Below are 19,242 nucleotides of genomic sequence, written 5' to 3'. Positions count from 1 at the left end.
AAAAAATTAAAATATGCCTGTCAAAGTACTTAGGAATATGGGACATTAGGTTGGCAACTTGTTCTCAAAAGTTAGAAAAAACAACTGTGTGTAGGTGGTAGAGTAGGGGTACAGAAAAAGGGAGTGAGGGGGAAGGAGAGAATGAGAAAGCAAACGTGGCAAAGTGTTACTATTGGGGGGACCTGGTGAAGAACATACAGCAGTTTTTGTGATATTCTTGCAACTTTTCTATACGTCTCAAACTATGTCAAAAGAAAAAGTCAAAAAAAGAAAAAGAAAAAAGAAAATCTTAAGGGGTCAAGTAATCCAGCCCTGCCATCATTTGCCCATTTTTTATTTTGTTTTGTTTGAGACAGAGTCTCTTTCTGTTGCCCAAGCTGGAGTGCAGTGGTAAAGTCATGGCTTACTGTAGCCTTGACCTCCCAGGGCTGTGGCCCTCCAGCCTCAGCCCACCACGTAGCTGGGACTACAAGTGTGCACCACATGCCCAGCTAATTTTTGTCATTTTTTGTATAGATGGTATTTCTCCATGTTGCTTAGGCTGGTCTCAAACTCCAGAGCTCAAGTGATCTGCTTGCCTTGGCCTCCCAAAGTGCTGGGATTACAGGCATGAGCCACTACATCTGGCCCATTTGCTGTTCTGAAAGTTGTCTAGGCAGAGAGATGCCATACTTCCATGTCTAATAAGCCTTCTCCTTGAGAAGGCGGATTCATCTACATTTCAAATCTCCAGCTCCTCTTAAATTTCCTCTACTTGCGTACATGGTGAGCAGAGCCCTCAGCAGCCTCTTAAAATCCTTCCGGCTGAGCTGGACATGGTGGTATGAGCCTGTAGTCCTAACTACTCAGGAGGCTGAGATGGGAGAGTCACTTCAGCCCAAGAGTTCAAGGCCAGCCTGGACAACAGTGTGAGACCCCCTCTCTTAAAAAAAAATCCTTCTTTCTTGTAGGAAGACATCCTACAAGAAAGGCCTTAACAATACTGACTCAGTCTCCCCATTCAATGTTTCACAATACACTTTCTTGTTTAACCCTTACCCAGACTCATTGTTCTTCTAATATTTATACATATCTCCTAAAATAAAGGGCCCAAAGCTAACCTGGCACACTAATATAAGGGTGAACATAGTAACACTAGAAGGGAAAAAGTCATCACATTCATATCCTTAGGACTTAGGGCTGCAGAAGCCTGTGAAGATAACCCAGTCTCCACCTCGTTGTCTGGCAGGCAAGGACACTATTGCGCAGAGTCTAGGTCATCTAGGTGACGCCTCATGGCCAAATGCTTAGTGAGTAGCAGCGCTGGGACCAGAAACCCCGTCCAGGGCTCCCACATTAACCATGAACACAACCAAGCATCAATGGGGAGCAGAGGAGGGGTGAGGTCATTTGAACCTTTCAGGTATCAGGTCTTTTGCTGGATGTCCCTGTTTGGTTGCTGGGAGGATTCATTTACCCTGCTTCTCTTAGAGCATCTTCCTGTGGCTACCAAGCTGGTTTGCTCATCAACAATTCCTAGCAAAGGCCTACTGTGCACTGCGTTCCAGGCCCTCGGCCCTCCCTAGGGCTACAACCACTGCTCCAGAGGAGCCTGATTCAACTTCAGGAACAGAATCCCTGAGGAGCTGCAAAGAGGGAGAAAGCAGAGGGCCACCCCGTGACATGCTTTCCCTAGCCTTTCAAGGGCCCATCAATCGTGTGCCTTCACTTCTGGGGCAGCTCAGAGTTCAAGGGTGGGACACATCCCAGGCCATTTCCCATACTGTGGGTGGCATTCCCGACAGATGTGCTCCCTGCAAGAGAGCAGGACATATACCAGTTGGACCAATGAAACCACGGGCACACTTATCAAGGACTCAAGTGTATGAGACTCAGTTTCCAAGCCTGAACTCTGTTTCAATTTTTTGCTTTCTTGAGTATGAACAGCCACCTGAGAGAGGTTAAACCAGCATTTCCTTGGGTAAAGGAGATGAAAATTAACTTTTATTACAAAGGAAATTTTAGAAGTTGGTTCTCTTGGTGCATTTAAAGTATACTCTTACTAAAAATTATGTGTGCATGTAATATTTAAATACACACAGAGTAACAAACAGATGACTTCATTTGTTTTTTGAACATGTTCACAGAAATGATAGTGAAAACTTACTAAAAATATCAGGGCAATGGGGAACATATAAATAACTACTGATTTTTTTGTTAAAAAACAAAAATAGGATTTTCTTTTTACCCTTTTCTAATTCACGCAAAATCGGTACAATCCTTGTATTCCAAAAGGCTTCATCTACTTCTATTTCTGCATCCTTTTCTTGCAGGTCAGCTTTTGAGACTGCAAAAGAAATCCAGAGCAGAAGAAAAAGCTATGAAAAAGGAGTGGTAATGAAGCACAGTCAAAAGCCTTTACTATTCATCACTACAATAAACTAGGGAACTAAATTTCCCTTTGCTCCCCAATCCCAACTATTTCTCATTAGAACTGCAGGTCTTCTAATCAAATTACCCCAAATTAAACTCAGACTGGATAATGTAAAGAAGTCAGGACTTTAAAATATGATCTGCTCACTTTATAAAGTAGTCAGCTTTGTAAATGTTGGTGATTGTCAGTAAGGCAGACAGTTTTGAGTTCTTTTCTACTTAAATTTATCCCTTTGTAATGTGGAATAGATAACTAGAGATATGTAAAGAATAAGAATTTTTAAAATGTGCAGTGAAAAATTTTCTAAAACGGAAACCTAAAAGGTCTTTCTTTTCTATAGTAATAAAGTGTCCCCACTAACAATTTATTTCTATAGAAAAGAAAGACCTTTTAGGTCTCCCTTTTAGAATTTTTTTTTTTCTAAAATGCTACTGGGGCCAGTAGCATTAATGCCAAGTGATTTTGTGTGGTGTTGCAGAAAAGCCTGGGGGCTTTTCTCAATGAGGCTGACAAATCTCAATTCAAATCCCAACTCCATTATTGACATGGTGGGTGATTGGGGTTCAGTTTCTTATCCTTTCTGAGTCTGTTTTCTCATCAGCAAAACAGAGACTATTTGCCTTCAAGGGCATAAGAATTAAGACATGGTATAGGTAAAGCTCTGAGCCCAGTACCAAACAATATACAATTTAATTTCATTTCCCTGATTAAATAAGCATACAAACAGGTAACCACCCCTACAGTATCTCATGCCTGTGTGATGCTACCAAGCCATCAAGAGTAGATGCTGCATGTGAATATGGGCTGTAGGAAACAGCAGCCATTGGCAGTGTACTTCAGATGCAGGAGGCCTGCATTTCATTTTTGCAGTAATGCTATGAGGAGGTTCCCACACTGTCCCCACTTTGCAGGTGAAGAAAGTGAAGCCCAAATGTATTAAGTTATCTGCCCAAGGTCATATAGCTCCCCAGCCACTGTACTTGATCTCAAACCTATGCTGACTTGGAGCAAACTAGGAGACTAAAGAGTAACGTTGGGGGAGAATAAATGTAACTCATATTAGAAACTGCAAATTATGATTATATCTCACACAGGCAGTATCTCAAGATCTGAAACACTGATTGTAGCTGGAGGTGGCATTACTGTGCTGAGGCATGCCTGAACAGTGCTGGAGAGTGCTGGAGATGTATTCCTCAGTCTCCCTTCTCTGCAGACCACCCCTTCAGTCCTTTTCCTTGGTCTATAACAGGTCAGGGAGTCCATGCCCTCTCGGGGCAGGGTAGACCTGGTACCAATTAAGGGTCCACACAGAAGGTGTCTGGACCCTAAAAATGTCACACAAAGAGTTAGAAATCAGGAACAATCAGAAGGTGAGAGGTTGGGGGAGAGAAAGAGAGAGAGAGAGACAGTGACAGAGAGACCGAGAGAGGAGCAAAAGAGTATATAGTCCGTATATTTTCAGGTTACTTTAAACAAAGAACAAGGTGACCAGGCAGCCTGTTAATAGCACAGGTTTGGGGTCACCATCTGGGTTTGAATCCTAGCTCTGCCACCTACTAGCTGGTTGACTATGGGCAAACTGCTTCACCTCTCTTCTGTAAAATGGGGTAACAATGGTTATCTTTAAATAATGGGATTAGGGGTTAATAATTTCTTTTATGTGCTCTTCTGTATTTTCCAATACCTCTAATGCATTCTTATTATTCTTGAAGAGAAAAATATATGCAACACATCTTAAATGTGCATACCTTAGTTAATATCCATATTAATAATTTTAATGCAGTTAAAATAAAATTCTCTGCATCAAGAAATTCAATAAAGTCCCTTCACGATTATCTGTATAAATAGCAGAAAAATCCAAAGATAACATATAATAATATATATTAAAAAATTCATTTGAATTTTGAAATGAATCCTCAAAGCATCAAATGGTGCTGATGTCACCCAGGGGAAGCAGGGATGCTGTACAATCTACTTATCCCATCCAACACGCAGGCCTTCCCCTGTTATACTACATGCTAGAAATGGCCACTCCCAGTTGCAGCAAGTCCAGGGTTGCCTTTTATCAACCCTTCCTACTGCCAAGAGCAGCTGACCCACACAGGGCATCCAAGATCACCTAAGCAGCAAAAGTAAATAGAAAGGGGATGTCAACAAAGCTATTATTAAACATTTGCAGTGCAGTAAATAGCCTTAATAGCAAGGTTTCAGATAATCTAATGTAACCCAATGCAAGACTTCACCATAATATATTATGTCGTTAGAAAAAATTAGTTCACATCAGTACAGATTCACAATCCCTTATCCAAAACCTTTGGAATCAAATGTGGTTTGGGATTCAGAAACATACAAATTTTAGAAAGTCAATATGGTATATACGTTGCATATGACATACCACCCAGTAGGGTCTTCTGGGGCAGCACCCTGCAGCAAAATATATGAATATTCACACTAACAAAACAAAGACTCTAACTGGCTTCCTGTCAGGATCAGGGATTTTGGAACTACAGTTTGTAGACTAGTATCTCAATCTTTTGGATCATTATTTTTATGAATCTGCCTTAACTTTGATAATTTATGGATATGGATTCTAAAGGTAAACATGAATATTCAAGTAATATAAAAAACATAGTTGCTCATATTTGCAGACAACTAACCTATTCAAAGTCCAAAATATATATTAAAAAAATAAAATAAAATCAACTTATGAAGGCAAATGAAAGCCAGAAAATAAGCCAGGCAAGTTATTTAATCAACATATATTTGTGACGCACTTAAATTTACTAGAAACACAAACTTTGATCCAGTAAGTTCAAGTCTGCATTTTTTACCTTCTATGTAATATGCTGCTTAATAGAGAAGTTTTGTGAGAAACCATGACTATCAACCTGTTTTTTTTAAGACAAATAAAATGGATAACTTATCCAGAAAGAGCTGAATTATAGGGGTTAATCACAAATTGCAGAACAATTTATTTAACCCTCACGGGCCCTTCTGAATGTTTCTGAGATTTGCTTCTTCTCAGAACAGAAGTTACTCAGACACTGTGGTATGAGGGTTTCCTTCCAACTCTCTCCCAGGAATCCCAAAGTGCACAGCTGTGTCTGGCTAGAGCTCTCCCACCTCTTCACTCGCCCTGGGCCTCCCTCTGCCTCCATCTTATACACCATCCCTGAGTTACTCCAGAAAATGAAGCATGGAATCACATGATTGCTTTTTAAGAGACACACAGATACATAAATTATTATTTGTCTCAATTTTGGGCAACAATCTAATACTTTAGAAAGCACTTTCATCAGGTTCATGGTTTGCTAAATATAAAAATTATGATTCAACAGGAAATTGGGTAAGTCAAGCAAAAATTTCAGCATGTTTTTGAAGATTTTGCTGTCTCAGTGGTTATAGTTGTTAACCACAGCTTTGAGTTCTGGACACAAAAACCTGACACAATGTTTGGATTGGCTGATGTTTTTAGCATGTAAATGTAAAAATCCTTAGCAACTATGCTGGCTTGGAAATTGGTATATCTAAGATTTTCCTGAGTAAAGAAATTCCCGATGGCGCAAAAGTCATTTTATTGATAAAACGTTAAGTTTTGAAGATAATAATTTTTAAAATCTATTATTTAGTATGGTAAAATCTCACGTGTACAAAAACATATTAAGACTATAACATTCACCACCAGTGTACCCCATACTAGTTTGGTCAGATATTAATATTTTGCCATATTTTTATCCTTTCCCTTATTATTATCTGAAATAAAACATTATAGATGTGTGCCTCCCTGCATCCACTCCCCTCCTCCCTCTCCCTCCAAGGGTTACCACCATTCTAAATCCACTGGTTACTATGATTACACTTGACTTCACATGCTTACCATATGGCTGTGTATCCATAAACAATATATTTTTCATCTAATATGTTTGTACTGAATTTACTCAATATTACAATATTATACTTTTCTAACAACTATATTCTATTGCATGAATACATTTTGTATCATTTCTAGACTGTGTTTTATATTGTTACATATTTTCTCAATTAAACAGTGTAAAGGACACTCAATAAAATTAACATAGCTTCATTTAAGTAAGCAATTATCTTTTTTTCTTTTTTCTTTTGTTTTTGTTTTTGTTTTTTGACACGAGTCTCGCTCTGTCACCCAGGCTGGAGTGCAGTGGTGCAATCTAGGCTCACTGCAAACTCTGCCTCGTGGGTTCAAGTGATTCTCCCACCTCCGCCTCCAAAGTAGTTGGGATTGCAGGCAGCCCACTCCCACCCACCATGCCCCACTAATTTTTTTTTGTGTGTGTGTTTTTTTGGCAGAGATGGGGTTCACAATGTTGGCCAGGCTGGTCTTGAACTACTGACATTAAGTGATTCGCCTGCCTCAGCCTCCCAAAGTGCTGGCATTACAGGCGTGAGCCACCATGCCCGGCTAAGCAATGCCTTGAACTCAAGTTTTGAATCCAAGAACTATGTTAATGTCAAGTTTTGCAACTTTCCAAATGCTTTTACAAAATAATTTCTATAAGATCATTAAGACTGTCATCTATAGATGTTTGAGGCATCAGAGTTGAGTAGTGATAAGATGGTAAGATTGTATGAATATAATAAAAATGTATAAAAATAAATGTTGATTTGTGATCAAATTGGACAAACTTCCTGAAGTTTTCAACAGTGGGCCAACAGAGACATCATCAGTCCAAACGTTTTTCCTTCAAGTGGAGATGCTGTGGATGAAGGAGTGGGGACCCCTCACCTGCTTTGGTTTGCAGCCTGCTCAGGTCTGAGCTGCTGGGGCATGATGAGGCCCTTGCATGTCTTTTCCCCTGGTCCCTAGGAGGAATACATAAAGCACTCAGCACAAACATCAAAACACTTCTAATTTTGTAAATGACAAAAGTCTGCTATATACAGTTTCTTATTTATTATTTTGAGATAGGTCTCACTGTGTCACCAGGCTAGAGTACCGTGGTTCTGCGGTCATAGCTCACGGCAGCCTCAAACTCCTTGGTGCAAGTGATCCTCCCACCCCAGGCTCCCAAGTAGCTGGAACTACAGGCACATGCCACCATGATTGGATACTTTTAAAAAATATTTTGTAGAGATGGGGTCTCACTACATTGTCTAGGCTGGTGATTCCTGGTCTTAAGTGATCCTCCAGCCTCAGCCTCCCAAATTGCTAATATTACAGGAGTGAGCCACTGTGCCCAGCCAATATACGGTTTCTGAAGAAACCATCGAGAATTGTTTATCCGGTGGGGTTTGGTGCTCTATATGCTGGGTTTTTTGTTTTTGTTTTTTTTGAAATGAAGTCTTGCTCTGTCACTCAGGCTGGAATACAGTGGGGCGATCTCGGCTTGCTGCAACCTGCCTCAGCCTCCCCAGCAGCTAAGATTACAGGCACATGCCACCATGCCTGGATAATTTTTGTATTTTTAGTAGCGATGCGGTTTCACCATGTTGGCCAGGCTGTTCTCAAACGCCTGACCTCAGGTGATCCGCCCGCCTCATCCTTCCAAAGTGTTGGGATTACAGGCATGAGCCACCGCACCTGGCCTCTATATGGTGCTTTAATTTATCTTTGATTTTCAAGTAAGATTTATCTTTTTAAAACAAGCCATATTTGCCTAACAACGTGAAATACAGTTACTAGAAAGAACAAAAAACTCCAGTTTACTTTGCAAATCAAAACTAAATTGGTTAAGGATATATACCACAAGGGGTCACTGTTACAATACGAATGAACTCTGGGATGCTTGGATTTATAAAAGCCTAGCCTTTGGGAGCTGGGAAAGACCTCTGGCTCTTTTTCTCTTTTCCTCACCCCTCACAACCCTGCAGAAAAGGAAACTGCGTCCTGGCTGGCCAGATGTGCCCAAGGTCACATTGTAAAGACAGATTTGGACTCATAATATACAAATTCACTTCTCTTTCCACTACATAAAAATGTGCCCTGATTCTATTTTTAAAATTAAATTAATATTCTCTGAATATATATACATATATATATATATATGTATATATACTTTTAGAAATATCTTAAATGTTTTAAAAAAAACTGAAAATAAATGTGGGCAGTCCCCAGATGACAAATATTTTGTAATTCAAATAAAAGAGCAGTGGCTGGACAATAGCAGGATTATATGCTCAGATTTTTAAAAAGTTTTATTTAATGTAGAGAACGTCTCTGAAGGATATAGCTTCTCTTTAGCCAGAGCTGATACTTAGAAGTACTTACTTTTAAATCTGTACAAAATTCCAAGGTAAAAAAAAAAAAAAAACCAAGAGAAGAGTGCCAGTTTTATATGGAAATTTCTTTTTGGCCATCGAATATAATAGCTGTTCCAAACGACTCACAAAGAAGGCCTACACATGTGATGGTCCCCGTGGACATCTGCATGTGCCACGGCTTCTGCTTCCTGTGTAGCGAGCCCCCAGTGACCATGCTGTGCTGCAGCTTAGCCCTTGGCCTTTCCTGCTGCCCTGAAGATCAGCGTTTCTAAATACCGTTTTTTTCCTCATAAACATTTCCCTCAACCCTTTTTTTAAAAACACTTAACACTTACTTTTATCATAAAGTAGGAAAAAGATGAAGCTAATTTTCCAAAAATTGTCTAATTTTCAGAAACAGCTGCTTTACTTGTGCATAATAAAAATATAGCTCTGATAGCAAATGTTCTTAGCTGATTGAAGATGACTACGGGGACAGGGACCTCTCAAAGGAGGAAGAAATAAAAGAATCAACCCTGCGAAAAGGTAAATACCGTGTTTGTCAGGCTGTAGAGCCAAGGAAGTTCTCATATTTATCACTCCTAGAAATAATGCGAAGCTTTGAGAATAGAGACAAGACCTTCCTTTCAATATATACACCTGCCCTACACAATAATTAAAATCAAGCAAGGTACTTTTCAACTAATGGGTTTCTAAAGTCACTGGTCCACTCTCCCTGAGGTCATGGCCAGTGATGAGGTTGCCTACATAAAAACCACACGCATGTATCCCCACCTCTAGGGGAAAAAAGGAAGTGTCCTTCTTATATGCAAAAGCTCAGCGGTGCTGGGCCTCCCAGTTCTCAAGAAGAGCATAGGACTAACTAACTTAAGATGAATTAAAGACTTAAACGTAAGACCTAAAACCAGAAAAACCCTCGAAGAAAACCTAGGCAATACCATTCAGGACATAGGCATGAGCAAAGATTTCATGACTAAAACACCAAAAGCAACGGCAACAAAAGCCAAAATTGACAAATGGGACCTAATTAAACTAAAGAGCTTCTGCACAGCAAAAGAAACTATCATCACAGTGAACAGGAAACCTACAGAATGGGAGAAAATTTTTGCAATTTATCCGTCTGACAAAGGGCTAATATCCAGAATCTACAAAGAACTTAAACAAATTTACAAGAAACAAAACAAAACAAACAACCCCATCAAAAAGTGGGCAAGTGATATAAATAGGCACTTCTCAAAAGAAGACATTTATGCAGCCAACAAACATATGAAAAAAAGCTCATCATCACTGGTTACTAGAGAACGTACATTAAAACAACAATGAAATACTATCTCACGCCAGTTAGAATGGTGACTATTAAAAAGTCAGAAAATAACGGATGCTGAGAAGGATGTGAAGAAATAGAAACTCTTTTACGCTATTGGTGGGAGTGTAAATTAGTTCAACCATTGTGGAATACAGTGTGGCAATTCCTCAAGGATCTAGAACTGGAAATACCATTTGACCCAGCAATCCAATTATTGGGTATATATCCAAATGATTATAAATCATTCTACTATAAATACACATGCACACATATGTTTATTGCAGCACGGTTCACAACAGCAAAGACTTGGAACCAACCCATCAATGATAGACTGGATGAAGAAAATGTGACACATACACACCATGGAATACTATGCAGCCATAAAAAGGATGAGTTCATGTCCTTTGCAGGGACATGGATGAAGCTGGAAATCATCATTCTCAGCAAACTAACGCAAGAACAGAAAACCAAACACCACATGTTTTCACTCATAAGTCGGAGTTGAACAATGAGAACACATGGACACCGGGAGGGGAACATCACACACTGGGACCTGTTACAGGGGTGGGGAGTTAGGGGAAGGATAGCACTAGGAGAAATATCTAATGTAGTTGACATGTTGATGGGTGCAGCAAACCACCATGGCATGTGGATACCTATGTAACAAACCTGCATGTTCTGCACATGTATTCCAGAACTTAAAGTATAGCAAAATAATAATAATAATAACGTCAGGAAAAAAAAAAAGCACAGACTGGGATTAACTGCTATTCTATGTGATCCTCATGGTGTGGTGGGGTGAGCACGTGGGCTCTGAACCCAAGCTGCCAGAGTTTGGGTCCTGGGTCTAACTTATGTCAGCATTGTGACCTTGGGCAAATTACTTGGCTTTGGTTTCCTCATCATTAAAAAAAAAATTTTTTTTTAAGAGATAGGGGGCTCACTATGTTGACCAGGCTAGTCTAAAACTCCTGGCCTCAAGGAATCCTCCCATCTCAGCCTCCCAAAGTGCTAGGATTACAGGTGTGAGCCCCTGTACCCAGCCTGGTTTCCTCATTTTAAATTGAGAGCAGTACAGTGATGACGTTGAAAGAACTTAATAAACTGAGAATATGAATTTTCTCTTTCCTTTTGAGTCAATAATCACTTGTCTAAGCAGTCCAGAGCCAAATGTTATTGAGCTAAAGAATATGCATGGCATTGCCCTGATGAAGTTTAAAATCTACTCTGAGGAATTAAGGAACCACTGTTTTTTCATGGAAAAGTCCAATAGAGTCATTAATAAAGTCCTAGAATGTGAAATTCAACAGACGGCAAGAACTAGAGGGTGCTAAGAAGGAAGTGATTAGTGAGTGGGAGAAGTGGACCACAAAACGGGCCTTAAAAGAGTAAAAGCTGGCAGTGCGGTGGCTCATATAATGCCTATAATGCCAGCATTTTGCGAGGCCTAGGTGAGACAATTGCTTGAGCCAGGAGTTTGAGACCAGTCTGGGCAATATGACAAGACCTTCCCTCTACAAAAAATTTTTAAATTATCTTAGCATGGTGGCACATGCCTGTAGTCTCAGCCCCTCTGGAGGCTGAGGCAAGAGGATAGCCTGAGCCCAGAAGGTCAAGGCTGCAGTGAGCTGTGATCGTGCCACTGCACAAACCAGCTTGGGTGACAGTGTGAGACCCTGTCTCAAAAATAATAAAGGACAGGCGCGGTGGCTCATGCCTGTAATCCCAGCACTTTGGGAGGCCTAGGAGGGCAGATCACCCGAGGTCAGCAGTTTAAGACTGGCCTAGCCAACACAGTGAAATCCCATCTGTACTAAAAATACAAAAGTTAGCTGGGCGTGTTGGCAGGTGCCTGTAATTCCAGCTACTCGGGAGGTTGAGGCAGGAGAATCGCCTGAACCCGAGGGGCAGAGGTTGCAGTGAGATGAGATCGCGTCATTGCACTCCAGCCTGGGTGAAAGACCAAGACTCCGCCTCAAAGTAATAATAATAAAAGAATAAATGTTAAACCAGCAAATGACAACACCATTCTCAGAAGGGGATAGCATGAGCAAAAATAAAGACAGATTTAAGCAGCCTGATACTGAGGGCAGGGGATAAGTGCCTATGGGAAATAAGACAGTCACAGAAGGTTTCTACTGAGAAGTATTGGAAACAGTTGCCTGACACTGTGGGTTCAGTGAATGAACCTGATTTGACAGGCAATAAACTATCATAGGTTCTTATACAAGGAAGTGATGGGATTTGGGGGCGTGTGATGACAAGAGTATTTAGGAGACTTGGAGAGAGGGAACAAGGACCGATCTGAGGGTGACAGTGGAACTGGAGAGGAAGGAACATATTCAAGAGATTCTACAAATCAAGGGTTAACAGGATTTGGTGGCTGATTTCAGGCAGAGGAAATAACAGAATGTAGCCTTGGAGGAATGGGATAGCAGGGGAAGCCTAACAGAGTTTCCACACAGCCACATAGCCAAAGTCCCACAGTAAGACGGAATGGGGAAGAGAGACATCAAGAAAAGAAAATCACGCCATTAAGGAAAAAAGGAAGACTGGATGGACTTATGTACTCAACAGAAATTTGGGTTTCCTGTAGACTCTACTCATTGGTCTTGGCTCTACTTACTGGTACTGCATAAAACAAATCTTTATCCTTTTCCTTCTTGACAATCCTGCAAATATTTAAAAGTGTTGCATTACCCACATAAAGTTATCTCCTGTGGTTTAAATCCCATGGTTCAACCACTTACAGCTGTGTGATCTTGGGTAAGTTTTGGTTTCCTGATCTGTGTAAGAGGGTAGTAAATAACACTATCCCCCAATGTGAGATTGTCGTGAGGACTAAATGATAGGATGGGCAATTGCTTGGCACAGTTCCAGGCACATGGTAAATACTCAGCAAATGTTTACTATTGTGGCTGTCATCACTGATGTCATCAGCAAACTCCTCCAGTCCCTTCAACTGTTCCTCATCTGATGCGGTTTCAAATCTCTTCCAGGATACTCAGTTACTCGAAGTGAGTGTTCGTTTGTCTGGATCCCTTTGCAAGTCTGGAATCCAGCACTCAGCCAAAAGTCTTATGGCCTTGAGGACAGAGGGGAGATGTTCTAAGTAACGTTGCAGCCTAAAATGACATTGGTGGTTTGGTGGTCACATCACAGTGGTGGGTGGCTCTTATCTTTTTCTACATGTGCTGCTAAGGTAGACTTTCCAATCCAGGTTGGACCTTTGCTCGTTCTTCCTAAATTCCACAGGGCTGCATTTGGCAAAGCATTCCTGCCTACCACATGTTTTTGGATCTTGAGTCAGTCATCCAGCATAATTGTTCTTCTCAGTTTCCTGTTCCATATTACTAAAGACTGTAATTAAATTTTTTTGCAATGATTTTTCATGTACCAAAAATAATTCCAGAAATCATTTCTTAAAGCTCCTCTGTGAAATTCTTCGTAGAGGCAGATTGGCACTGTTTTTATTCATTAGGATATCTTAATCTACAAATAACGAAAACCTAATTTTAATGGATTTAAGCAACAGATGGAATTTATTGACTCGCATAACCTGAATGTGGACAGGGAGGGTGGGTTTTAGGCATGGTACAATCAGGCCTTTGGCTGCATCTTTCTGCGATTGTCTCTGCTCTGCCCTTCCCTCATTTCCAACTGTTACCAGGTTGGAGTTCTGATGAAAGCAAAGTGGGTCTGGCATTCCCAGGCCTCTCCTCCTCAGTCCATATGTTTCAGAGAAAAGCAAAGTCTGCTCTTACAGTCAGTGAGGAGAGTCCTACATTTCACTCTGAATAACCAGAACCAACCTGTGGCTATGGCAATGCTATAAGTGGACTGACCTGAGTTACCACTGCCCATCCATGAGTCAATCATGTGGACAACATCTACTTCTGGACCACATGCACCCCAAAGAAATACAAGTACATTTCTTTAAAAATACTATCAAATTAGCCAGGCATGGTAGCTTACACCTGTAATCACAGCACTTTGGGAGGCTGAGGAGGGCAGATCACTTGAGGTCAGGAGTTCAAGACCAGCCTGGCCAACATGGCGAAGCCCCAACTCTACTAAAAATACAAAAATCAGCTGGGCATGGTGGCATGCACCCGTTATCCCAGCTACGTGGGAGGCTGAGGCAGGAGAATCACTTGAGCCCAGGAGGCGGAGGTTGCGGTGAGCCGAGATTGTACCCCTGCACTCCAGCCTGGGGAACAGAGCAAGCCTCTGTTTCAAGAAAAAAAAAAAAACTATAAAATTCAGATTTTGCTATAATTCTGACAGTTCTTCTAATTATTATGACTAAGGTTCTTTAGTCAGACGTCAGCAAGCTTTTTCCCTAAAGAGCTACATAATATATATTGCCAAGTGGGCCATGCGGGAAAATCCAGGTACTACGTGGTTACATTTGCAACCATTTAAAATGCAATGATTTTAAAAAGTGTATAAACCATTCTTAGCAGAAGAGCTATAAAAAAGGAAAACACCACAAACAAACAAAAACCAGATGGATGACCAGATTTGGCTCCTGGGCTATAGTTTTTGTTTGTTTGTTTTTTGAGACAGAATCTTGCTCAGTCTCCCAGGCTGAGTGCAGTGGCATGATCTCAGTTCACTGCAACCTCTGTCTCCTGGGCTCAAGTGATTCTCCTGCCACAGAATCCCAAGTAGCTGGGATTACAGGCATGTGCCACCACGTCTGGCTAAGTTTTGTATTTTTAGTAAAGATGGAGTTTCGCCATGTCGGCCAGGTGGGTCTCAAACTTCAAACCATAGATGATCCGCCCATCTTGGCCTCCCAAAGTGCTGGGATTAGAGGCGTGAGCCACCGTACCCAGCTGGCTATAGTTCATTGATTCCGACTTTGGAGTAATAACTAAACAAATATTAAGAGGTAGATTAAACAGGATTTGGAATTTTTAAAAATTTAAAAAATTTCCATTTTGTAAAAAATGACACGTAAGGAAATTGTAAAGGATGCTTATGGATAAGAGAAAATTTAGCAAGTTTTTAACTAAACTTATCCTTGCCATAAAAAAAGACACTTCATTTTTCAAATTGGATTCAAGTTGTGTAGGTTCAAGGCAGGTGATAGATGTTTTCAGCTTTTTGGCCACACAGTTTCCATCATAAGTACTCAACCCCTGCTGCAATGTAAAGATGGCCATGGACGAATAATAAGTGTGTCTGTATTCCAATACAATTTTATTTACAAAAACAGATAATGGGCTGGATTTAGCTCATGGCCTTAGTTTGCTGATCCTGCTTTACAGTATCTTAGATACTCTGACTGCAATTTGGTAATGCAACAGAGAGGCGGACAGCAGAGAGAGGGTCCCCTCAGCATCTTTCATAGGCTAAAGCACCAGATACGGTTTCCAGACAGAGGATCACCTTTTCTTTTCCTTTTTTTTTTTTTTTTTTTTTTGCTATGGAGTCTCACTCTGTCACCCAGCTGGAGTGCAGAAGTGTGGTCTCAGCTCACTGCAACCTCTGCCTCCTGGGTTCAAGCGATTTTCCTGCCTCAGCAACCTCTGCCTCCCTCCGCCTCTGCTGAGTAGCTGGGACTACACCCAGCAATTTTTTTTTTTTTTTTGTATATTTGGTAGAAATGGGGTTTCACCATGTTGGCTAGCTGGTCTTGAATTCCTGACCGCGGTCTCCCAAAGTGCAGAGATTACAGGTGTGAGTCACCGCATCCGGCCAGAGTATCACTTTTTCTTAATTACTAAACTTAAACAGTCTACTTAAACAGCTACACACAAACACTTGAAATTAAAGGACATGATTTTAAAGGAATGTTTGTAAAATTAAAATTCTAAGAAAATCCTCCAAGGTACTTAATAGTGTTGGCTTGGGCACAAGACTAAAATACACACACACACACACACACACACACACACAAACACACACACAAACACACACACAACCCTTGGGACTTTTTTTCAATAATCACTAACTGGTTAATACTAAAGTTCTATATATATTAACAATTAGATATATTGCTTTGTAGCTATCCATGTTAGGTTAACTTAGGTAACCTTAAATTCCCTTAGCTTAAAGGCTCATGGTTTCATACTCCCCTTAACATTCAAAGCCCCACAGTTTCAGGGCACTGCATGTGAAAAGCCCTTGCAACTTGTTAGTGCTGCATCTGTGAGGACTTCGTTCAGTAAAGGGAACAGGAGCTGTGACTGGCCTCTTCTGCAGCATGCTACTGTGGTAACCAGTGCCATGCAGAGTTCCACCCCTGGTGCCATGCTCCCCTCACACCTCATGCTAGAACTGCTACAATGGCTTCCGTTCTCCCAGGCTCTCCTCTCCCTAGTCGTCCTTCACAAAACTGCCAGCATAAGTCACCTCTCAGTGGTACACTTTTATGTAAACAATGGACCCACGTGCCTGGGAGTGGCATTGAAGACCATCCGTCATGTGCCCCTAACTTCCCTTCCAGACACACTGCTCTTGACTTGCAGCCTCAGGATACCTCCTGCCACTGCCATGTCAAATCCCACCTCTGGCTTATGCTGCTCCTTTAGCCAAGAACACAGTGCTCCATCACTCACAAAAATCAAACTTCAAAATCCACCCCCATTCCCAACTACTCTAGGAATCTTCCCTTGATCCTCAAATCAGAATTAGCTGCTCTGACCTCTAAACTCTCAGGATGCCTTCTTTCAGTTCCCCTTTCATTCCTCTAGCGTTCGAGTTCATCTTTGAACAGTGCTTCTACCTTGTGCGAGTATTCAAAGCACTTGAAGATCTTATAAAAATGCAGATTCTAATTTGGTAAGTCTGGAGACCGAGATTCTGCATTTCTAACAGGCTCCTAGGGGAGGCTAATGCTGCTGGTCCAGGGACCACACTTGAGCAGCAAGGCCTGACATGTTGGAAAGCTCCTCATTGACAGGGTCCACTCCTCTATCCCCCAACCCCTCAGCGCAGGGCACTGCTTACCAGGAAATGCTTATTGGACAGAAAATGTCCAACGAAGAGGGCCTCTACAAAATCTAGCCAATGTCTTGTCTTTTCCAAATGGAAAGTTTCTCGGCCACATTGCTCTTAAAAAGAATAATCACTTCATTGTTTTTGAAAAAAATGATGTATTTATTATTTTTTAAAGGCCTGGCAATATAAGAAAGTACAAAGGCGATTTTAAAAAAATTATCCAGGATCCCACTACCCAGAAATAAATATCATAATATGTGGTCCACATCATTTCAGACATAATTCTGCATATACTCAGGTGAAAAAATAGAAGAATGAAAGAACAGAAGGGCAGGAGGGAGGGCAGGTAAATGGATACATATAAATGGAATCATACCATACATGTTATTGTAGTGAAAAAGCATTAAGAATAAATTTCACTTGAAAATTATTCTGTTACTACAGAGTAATGGAAATTGAGGTGAAACTGAAGGAACTGCAGAACTTCAGATGAATGGGTATTCACAAAGAGATTACAGTTTCTAAAAGATCTCTCTAAAGTTAAGAAAAAAATAATGGAAACCATTAAGATGCCGATATCATTATTTTTTCAACTATCTATTTCAATTTCAGACTTTAGCTACTGACAAATCCATTTCCCATTATGAAAGCAAAGAAATTAGTACTTACACTTCCCCAAGTGCTGGTTTTGGTTGTTTATATTAAACCACATTGCCAAGGTTTCTGTTCCATAACTAGAGTTGTTTAGTTTTAATCCAATATGAAAACAAAATCATTACTGTACTCACCATGAATGCTTTTACCATAGCTTCATTTCTAGGTTTTGAATTTTGACTCAACATTTTGTTGTCTATAAGTTTTCTGGAAAGCATATGAGTAGTATATTCCCTCAGTTCATTCATACTGAAAATATCTATCTGTTGCCTTTGTACAACTTGGCTGGCAATATAGTTCTTCAGTTATCTCTTATTTTACTTAGCACTTCATGGACATTACTGCCTTCCGGCACTGAGTGATGCTTTAAGAAAACCAGGGGACAGTCTGCCTTCTTCTCCTTTTATGTGACTTGCTTGTTCAGCTGGGATGGCCATAGGAAACTTTACTCCATTTGCCCACCCAATCAATAATTATTCACTAAGCGTGTAGTATCTACTGGGTAGTGTTCTAGTGCTGAGCACTGGTGGAAATGTCTTAGCGTGGATTATTCCATATCAAATTTTCTTGGAACACCATGTGTCCATTTGAGCTTCAGTCTTAAGTATTTGTTCCAGGAAGTTTTCTTCTATTATGTTGTAATATTTCTCTTCTTTCTACTCTGATCTCTTCCATTCTTCATGAGTTGTGAATGTCAAATGACTTAATATATATAAAGCACTTAGAACAGTGTCTAACAATTCATATTAAGATAGCGTTGGCAGAGGAGGTGGAGGAAGAGGATCATCTTCTTCAGGAAAACAAGTTTCATTCTTCCATATCTATCTCAATAATCACGTTCATAGCTTTATTATTATTCATTTCTTTTTGTATGATATCTTCTAGCCTGTCCAACATGTCCCACTGTATTTTCAGCTGTTTTATTCTAATTTTTTTATTCCTAATGTGGCTTTCCTCTTGATACATTTTTCTTTCATTTCTTTTTTGCATACTGCAAGCTTATTTTTCACCTCCTTATATGGGCTTATTAAAATCTCTAATTTAAACTCATAACTCAAAGAAGAGTGATTTTTTTCCTTTCATTTTTTTTTTTTTAGAGAGAATGATCACATTATCTATCATCTCTCTGAGACTATGGAAAATTGTTTGAACTCTTTCCACGTTTTTGGAGGGTAATACCTTCTGTGACTCACTTCCTTCATCTGTCTTTTGCTATGTTCTTTATATATCTAAGCTCGAGTCCCACATTGGTTCTTATCTTAATAGTATTTATCTTTAAACGGAGCCATTTATTTATTGACACTGAACAGAATCCACAGAGAGAGGAAACTGGGGTATTCTGTAACTTAAACTTTAGTCAATTTTCTTAAACTTGCAATCACCAAATCCATTACTTTTGCTGACCTGGGAGTGTTTGTTCCCTTGGTTTGTGTGAAGCAGGTCACTATGAGGCACAGAAAAGCCCTTTTACATGCCGGGCCTTAAATTATAATCTGTCAAGCCCCTCCCCCAAAACACACACACACAAACTAGCTGGCTCACATGTAACCAGGAGTGTGTGTCATCCTTAGCTCCATCCTCCACCTGACTTCATGATGCGGATCTTGAATGTAATTCTTACAGGGGGCATACTCCCTGCTTCCACAGCCTGCCCATATGCTTAGATCTCATCTCTTCAATT

General features: G+C 40.4%; 1 protein-coding gene across 6 annotated transcripts in view; it reads right to left on the bottom strand.

Annotated features, from left to right (window-relative positions):
* ARMC2 (armadillo repeat containing 2) overlaps positions 1-19,242 on the bottom strand; it is a 140,609-nt gene that overhangs the window by 83,910 nt on the left and 37,457 nt on the right. For 5 of the 6 annotated variants that reach the window (XM_017497382.2, XM_017497384.2, XM_017497385.2 and 2 more), the window contains 2 exons: positions 7,176-7,252; positions 2,228-2,326 (listed from right to left, as the gene is read on the bottom strand). In XM_017497382.2, coding sequence (XP_017352871.1) covers positions 2,228-2,326; positions 7,176-7,252 — 176 coding nt within the window. The remainder of the gene's footprint in view (positions 1-2,227; positions 2,327-7,175; positions 7,253-19,242) is intronic. The other variant, XM_017497383.2, reaches the window with a different exon arrangement.

The sequence above is a fragment of the Cebus imitator genome, unplaced genomic scaffold, assembly GCF_001604975.1.
Source record: "Cebus imitator isolate Cc_AM_T3 unplaced genomic scaffold, Cebus_imitator-1.0 Scaffold231, whole genome shotgun sequence".
Taxonomy (NCBI): Eukaryota; Metazoa; Chordata; class Mammalia; order Primates; family Cebidae; genus Cebus; species Cebus imitator.
This window is presented reverse-complemented; position numbering and strand designations above follow the sequence as displayed.